This window comes from Ceratotherium simum, chromosome 8 (genome assembly GCF_057802395.1).
Source record: "Ceratotherium simum simum isolate JZ-2026a chromosome 8, ASM5780239v1, whole genome shotgun sequence".
Lineage (NCBI taxonomy): Eukaryota > Metazoa > Chordata > Mammalia > Perissodactyla > Rhinocerotidae > Ceratotherium > Ceratotherium simum.
In genome coordinates this window covers 63,116,684-63,124,240 of record NC_141907.1, presented here as the reverse complement: position 1 = coordinate 63,124,240, position 7,557 = coordinate 63,116,684, and the positions used below count along the sequence as shown (strand labels likewise).

Below are 7,557 nucleotides of genomic sequence, written 5' to 3'. Positions count from 1 at the left end.
TCTCACTCATTAAGTAGTAGATAAGAACAACAACAAATAAACACATAGAGACAGAGATTGGATTGGTGGTTACCAGAGAAGAAGCGGGGAAGGAGGAGGGTGAAACGGATAATTAGGCACATGTGTGTGGTGATGGATTGTAATTAGTATTTGTGTGGTGAACATGAAAACATGATGTAATCCACGCAGAAATAGAAGTATAATGATGTACACCTGAAATTTATACAATGTTATAAACCAATGTTACTGCAATAAACAAAAAATTTAAAAAAAAAGAAACTAGTTCAGCGGCAAAAACAAAAACAAAAACAAAAGACAAAAACAAAACAACAAGTCTTTTGTAAACAGTTCTTAACAAGAAAAAAAAACAATGTTGTCTCTCAGCCTTATCAGCAAGAGCCCAGTGTAAGAAGAAGTGATGTAGAAGAGATTTATGGGTGTGGCATTTGTCTAATGGCATGCACCTCAGTGAATTTCACAGAAGCCCCACGAAGTTTTTGAGAAAACTACATCAACAAAAATACTACCAGCTTGGACTGAAAGAGACAGAGACAGGACGAAATGAAAAGAGGCCATTGGGCCTCTAAAATTCTACCAGCAGGAAGCAGGCTGAGAAAATCATTCAGCTACAAACACGAGCTACCTTTCATGAAAAAGGGAGAATGACTCAGAAGGTGGAACAATAACCCAGAGAATGATGTCGAGAGCCATGGAGAACTGTTCTCAGGCCTTGAAAACTAATAGAGGACCTTCCAACATTCCCCCTGTTGGGTTTCAGAATTGCTATGGGCAGTGACTGCTTTGTGTATCTCATTTGCCCCGTTTTTTGACCAGGAGTATCTATAGCAATTGCCCTGTGCCTATGTGAACATTGTATTTTGGGTGTATGTGAGGCAAATAACTCTCTCTTTAGTTTCACAGATCTACAGATTGAGAGGAACTGTACTCCTAGGAGCTGTATTTAAGGAGATACACAGAGGGGCCTCATCCACAGCTGGATCTTATTTGGATGAGAAGATTATGGATTTTGATACCCATACTCACTGCCCAGTTCTCTTTTGTATTCTTATTTACTTAAGAAGTTACTGAGTGCCGAAATCGGGCCCAGGATGTAGAGCTGGCGGTGCCTGACGGCGCGTCTGACGCGGAGTTGGGTGGGGTAGAGAGTAGGGGGCGGTAGTCGGGGGTGGTGGGAGAAGGAGGAGGCGGCGGCGAATCACTTATAAATGGCGCCGAAGCAGGACCCGAAGCCTAAATTCCAGGAGGGTGAGCGGGTGCTGTGCTTTCATGGACCTCTGCTTTATGAAGCAAAGTGTGTAAAGGTTGCCATAAAGGACAAACAAGTGAAATATTTTATACATTACAGTGGTTGGAATAAAAATTGGGATGAATGGGTTCCAGAAAGCAGAGTACTCAAATACGTGGACACCAATCTGCAGAAACAGCGAGAACTTCAAAAAGCCAATCAGGAGCAGTATGCAGAGGGGAAGATGAGAGGGGCTGCCCCAGGAAAGAAGACATCTGGTCTGCAACAGAAAAATGTTGAAGTGAAAACAAAAAAGAACAAGCAGAAAACACCTGGAAATGGAGATGGTGGCAGTACCAGTGAGACACCTCAGCCTCCTCGCAAGAAAAGGGCCCGAGTAGATCCTACTGTTGAAAACGAGGAAACATTCATGAACAGAGTTGAAGTTAAAGTCAAGATTCCTGAAGAACTGAAACCATGGCTTGTTGATGACTGGGACTTAATTACCCGGCAAAAACAGCTTTTTTATCTTCCTGCCAAGAAGAATGTGGATTCCATTCTAGAGGATTATGCCAATTATAAGAAATCTCGAGGAAACACAGATAATAAGGAGTATGCTGTTAATGAAGTTGTGGCAGGGATAAAGGAATACTTCAATGTAATGTTGGGCACTCAGCTACTCTACAAATTTGAGAGACCACAGTATGCTGAAATCCTTGCAGATCACCCTGATGCACCCATGTCTCAGGTGTATGGAGCGCCACATCTACTGAGATTATTTGTACGAATTGGAGCGATGTTGGCCTATACACCTCTGGATGAGAAAAGCCTTGCTTTATTACTGAATTATCTTCATGATTTCCTCAAATATCTGGCAAAGAATTCTGCAACTTTGTTTAGTGCCAGCGATTACGAAGTGGCTCCTCCTGAGTACCATCGGAAAGCTGTGTGAGAGGCGCTGACACTCACTTATGTTTGGATCTCTGTAAACACATTTTTGTTCTTAGTCCTTCTCTTGTACAAATGATGTACTTTGAAAATGTTAGTGTATAACAGAATTGATGTTTGTTTTCTGTTTGATTTTAAACAGAGAAAATAAAAGGGGTTACAGCTCCTTTTTTCTTTTCTTTTTTCTTCATTTCAAAGTTGCTACCAGTGTATTCAGTGATGGACAGTGGAGAGACATACTGTAGAGTGTTTTATTGCCTAGTTGACAAAGCTGCTTTTGAATGCTGGTGGTTCTATTCCTTTGACACTACGCACTTTTATAATATGTGTTAATGCTATATGACAAAATGCTCTGATTCCTAGTGCCAAAGGTTCAATTCAGTGTATATAACTGAACACACTCACCCATTTGTGCTCTTTTTTTTTTTTTCTTTTTTTTTTATGGTGCTTAAAGAGCCCATCCTTTGCAAGTCATCCATGTTGTTTCTTAGGCATTTTATCTTTGCTCAGATTGTTGAAGAATGGTGGCTTGTTACATGGTTTTTGTATTTGTGTCTAATGCACGTTTTAACATGATAGACGCAATGCATTGTGTAGCTGCAGTTTTCTGGAAAAGTCAATCTTTTAGGAATTGTTTTTCAGATCTTCAATAAATTTTTTCTTTAAATTTCAAAAAAAAAAAAAAAAAGAAGTTACTGAGTGCCTACTGTTTACTAGTCACTGAGTTACATGCAGGGTATTAAAAGCTGAATAGGACGTGGTTCTTTACCTGAAGTCTGGTGGAAAAAAACAAAGAAATAAACCCAAGATACCATCATGGGGAAATAAGTACTACATAGTGATATACCCAGCATGCAATGGGAGCAGAACATCTAAATCAGGAAAGCCAGAGAAGGAGTACTGATGAAGGGATATCTGAACCAAGTCCTGAAGGGCAAGTAGAAGTTATTTAGGTTGAACTGTATGAAATTACCATTCTTGTAGTTCAGAAGTGGCTGTATTTCTAATTTAATATGGTCCAACCTGAGAGGTAGGTGAGGAGTATTCTAAACAGAAGACTTCCAGTTGATTTTGATAAATTGAGCACCAATAGGTTTATCAACAACTGGTCTTTTTGTCCTAGGATGAGTTACTCACTTCTGCTTTTGTCCATTGTGTAAGTTAGTGGCTTGGCAGCTCGAGACGTTTCTTCCCCAGACTTTGGAGCAGACATTGAGTGAAATGGCTGACAGCCCTATGTGCGAGCAGCTCAGGGTGAGTTTTGTCCATCTTTATTATCACCATGTTGATGTTGACAGAAGAGAGCTGGGTGCTCTCTACACATAGGCACATTTCTCCCAGGAGGGAGAACAGTTCCAAGGAAATGTGGCCATCATGAGGAAGCTGATGAGTATGCAATTCCAAAAACACCCACCATATATATTATCACATGCCATGATCATCAGCCAGCTCCCATTAATTCCATCCTTAGTATGGTTGCAGGGAACCTGATGGTGGATAAGATGCTGATCATTGAGTTTCACCAGTTATATGGAATATGAATCACAAAGGGATATGCACTAATGATATTTTTATAGTGGCTTTGTATAGTTTTCATTGAATATTTTGTATATTGACTCTTGACCTTATTAATAGCTTGGTTTTACTTAAGAAAAATGTAACAGGCACACTGTTTTGTTTTTTGTTTTTGTTTTGCTTGGGAGTCGTTAAATAAGTAAAGGAAAATGAATGGTTTCATGAAAAAAGAAAGAGTGAGTGAAAAATGCAGAGAGCAAGAGGACATATATACAACAAAAGGGGGCCATGAGAGCAAAAAGGTTTGGAACCAGTGACCAAGGGGAGAAAGAGCTGTAGCTGCCTTGCTTCTCTGGGGAGGAGGGATTCCCAGTGCCTTGAGGGCAGAGCCCATAGATTTCAAGGCTGAACAAGGTCCCTCTTTTTCGCATCTCCCCCTTTTTTTTAATTTCAACTTTATTTGGCCAATGTGTTTAATTCCAATGTTGTGGTAGAAATGCCTGAATAACTGTCAACATTTGATTTGGTTCAAGCATCCTTGGCTGTCTCTCAGCCTGGAAACGGAGGCTCCTGGTTCTACATGGTACAGGCTTCAGGCCACACTGGAAGTCACAGAGCAAGAGGAGCCTGGCTCAGGGAGGTGAGGGGAGTTGCCTAGGCCTATTCTGGGCTCCAGCCAGCAACTACTCCCCCTCCTCTGGTCATGGTGGGGCCCACCCTCTGACAGAGACCAGAGGTCTTCAAATTCCACTAAAATGACGTTAAAGACATTTTTAAAAGACAAAATCCAAGAGCAAAGATACTGAGAGGAACAGGAAGCTATATAACAAAGGGTCAAGTGGTAACTCACTTAGTGGACCAGGGAAAGTGGAATCCTTTTTGAAAATGAAGGAAACTCTGAAGAGAGATAATTCATTTCATAGTACCCCACACAACAGCGGCCCGCCCGGTGGTGGCGTAGTGGCTAAGTTTGCGCCCTTGCATGCGCTCTGCTCTGGCAGCCCTGGGTTTGCGGCCCAGATCCCAGGTGCGGACCTACGCACAGCTCATCAAGCCATGCTGTGGTGGCATCCCATATATGAAGTAGAGGAAGATTGGCACAGATGTTAGCTTAGGGACAATCTTCCTCCCCAAAACAAACAAACAAAGCCCCTACACAACAGATGTGAAAAAGACCCACATGAAGGCATATCATCATATTTCTGAAACCTGAGGCAAATGGGAGATCTCTAAACCTCTCAGAGAGAAAAAAAGTGGGTCATATACAAATGATCAGTAATTAGAATCGCATCAGATTTATTCATACCAACACAGGAGGCTGAAAGAAAAAAGAGCAATGTCTTTAAACTTATGAGGAAAATAATTCCAACCTATAATTTGATACTCATACAATCAATCAATCAAACACAAAGGTATAATTAAGCCATTTTCAGATCTCAAAGTCTCAAAAAATTTCCCTTTATTTTTAGGAAGCTATTGGAGGGTATGCTCCAACAAAAGGAGAGAGTAGCCAGTGGATCCAACATGGGAAGGGGTAAAGGAAGATCCTAGAATAACAGCTGTGCAGCAACTGGTCTAGATTAGAACAGGATGATGGAGGGATCAGGAGAGATGTATCCAAGGAAAAGGTGAAATTGATTGATTATCAGAAGTGTTTAAAATTATTGAATGGAGAGCAATTTATTTTAGGGAGTTTGGAGATTAATAAATGATATATACATAGAAAACCAAGAAAATAAATTTAAAAAGACAATTATTAACTTTGGGGAAACAAAACAGGACAGAAACTGTAATCAAAGTATCTACATGGACCTTCTGTGACTAATATTTAGAGTCAGAATAATATAAACATTAAATATTGAACTAACCAAATGTCATCATTAATTAGGAGGATCAGGATACTGGAAGTGTGTGTGTGTGTGTGTGTGTGTGTGTGTATGAAAGTTAAATCCTTATCATATACAGTTGGAAGTCAATAAATGATAAATAATATCAAAACCTGAAAAAATCAAGAACTAATAATATAAGCATATTATTTAGAAATACGGAGCCAAATAAGAGAAGACATAATAAAAAGAGTAAATTTTGGTCATTTCTGGGAAGTGGGATTCAGGCATGAGAAGGATGGAGCCAGAAGCTTCTGTTCTTATATAAGTCTTGTAGAATTATTTCACTTTTATAAATCATATACATTTTAAATTTTGAAAATAAAACAAAGATAATCTCAAGCAAAAGGAACAGGTTTTCATAAAATATTCTAACTCCTCCAAAGAACCGTATCATGCCTGTAACAGAGGTTAGATTAGGGAGAGTTATAGGAGATGATGAAGTCAGGAGTCCCACCATGTAGGGCCATACGCTGAGCTAAGCACTTTGGACTTTATCTTGAAAGATACGAAGGAACTGCCACAGGTCTTAAACATGGGAGTGATGTAGTCACGGTCATTTCAGAAAGATCAGTCATTAAGAGCCAATGAAAGAAAAATGACTCTACTGCCCCCATGCTCTTGATAGACAAGGTACAGTGCTTGAGAGAGGTGATTGCTTAAGATGGGGATATCTGTGTCCTCAGAAGGTGGTTGTTCAGAGGTTGGCTAGGTGGGCTGTTGCTATGGAAAGCACCAACACTGAAACTGAGTTCTTCTGTGGGAAGTTTATATTCTCACTTGAGTAGAAAGGTTCTGGTGTTCTCATCTGAAATGGCTTTATGTTTTTTTTGTATAACCTCTGCTCAGAGATCCAGGCCAACCTTCCTGGCGTCATGAGCTGTGGTCTGGAAGATGAATGTATGAAGATCAGACAGGCAGCCTCTCCTGTCCTCTTGCACTCATCTCAGTGAGAAGTGATGTGGCAGTTGCAGCAGAAGTGGAAGAACAGGCCCAGAGATGAGAATCTGAGGAGGCAGATTCTGTAAGAACTGATTACTGATTGGTTGTGGGAAGTCAGTGTGGCCCCGAGATCTGGAATAGACCTTGAAATAACAGATGAGATTCTTGGCTGTAAGCAGCAGAAGCAGGGTCTGGCTATCTTAAGCCAATAAGGAGTTTACTAGAAGGAACTTGGTGGCTAGCAGAATCTACAGGAGAGAAGGGAATGCGAGTTGGAGGACAGGCAGGAACCAAAGAAACTCTAGAGGCATGAGAAGTAGGAAGCACAAGAGTCTTGTATCAGGAAGACTGGACTGGAGGCCACCACTGCTGCTGTAGGATTATGCCAACACTCATTGCCATCATCTCTAGATACCATCTGAGCTGCCATGGATAAACCCTAAGCATCCCTTCATCTTTGGGTCTCTCATAAGATTCATAGTCCTAGGCAAGAATGTTTGATCGCTTCATCCTGGATCACGTGCCCATGATCCATGGCTGCAGGCGATGCGAACCGGGAGGATTTTCTACTTCCGATTCCATAGTTGAAGGAAGAAGGGTACTAACTGGAATACTACCTACAGTTGGGGGCTTGGTGGGTGTTGTTAAACCAAGGAAAGTCTGACAGATGCCCAGTATTTGAAGTAAAGCTAGGAAGCTGAGGCTATAGTTAGCAAGATTTCAGTACCCAGTTGGCAGGGCTCCATGCCTGTTAACCAAAACGTTTGGCTAACTCTTGACTCCTGGTAACTCCGTCGCTTTGTCTGGGTTTAGGTCTCTTTGTTCTGAGTTTCCTGGGCTCGGTCACCAGGCCTGGCCTCAGCTCAGCATCCTGACTTGCCTCCTTGCTCTCTACTCTCCACCTCAGCTCACCTCTCTGGATGTGGCTTCTCATCCTCTTGGCTAAAGGTGTCCACTGTCCTGGATCCTCCATCCTTATTCTTTTCAGACTGTCTAGGCTGTATGCTGCTCAAACTGGGA

At 41.4% G+C, this 7,557-nt stretch overlaps 1 protein-coding gene across 1 annotated transcript; it reads left to right on the top strand.

The window, feature by feature from the left end:
• Window positions 1-1,187: 1,187 nt before the first annotated feature.
• On the top strand, window positions 1,188-2,361 carry LOC101387900 (mortality factor 4-like protein 1). The gene has a single exon (XM_087434469.1). The coding sequence runs from the start codon at window positions 1,227-1,229 to the stop codon at window positions 2,196-2,198; it is 972 nt and encodes a 323-aa protein (XP_087290595.1). The 5' UTR covers window positions 1,188-1,226; the 3' UTR covers window positions 2,199-2,361.
• Window positions 2,362-7,557: the final 5,196 nt, after the last annotated feature.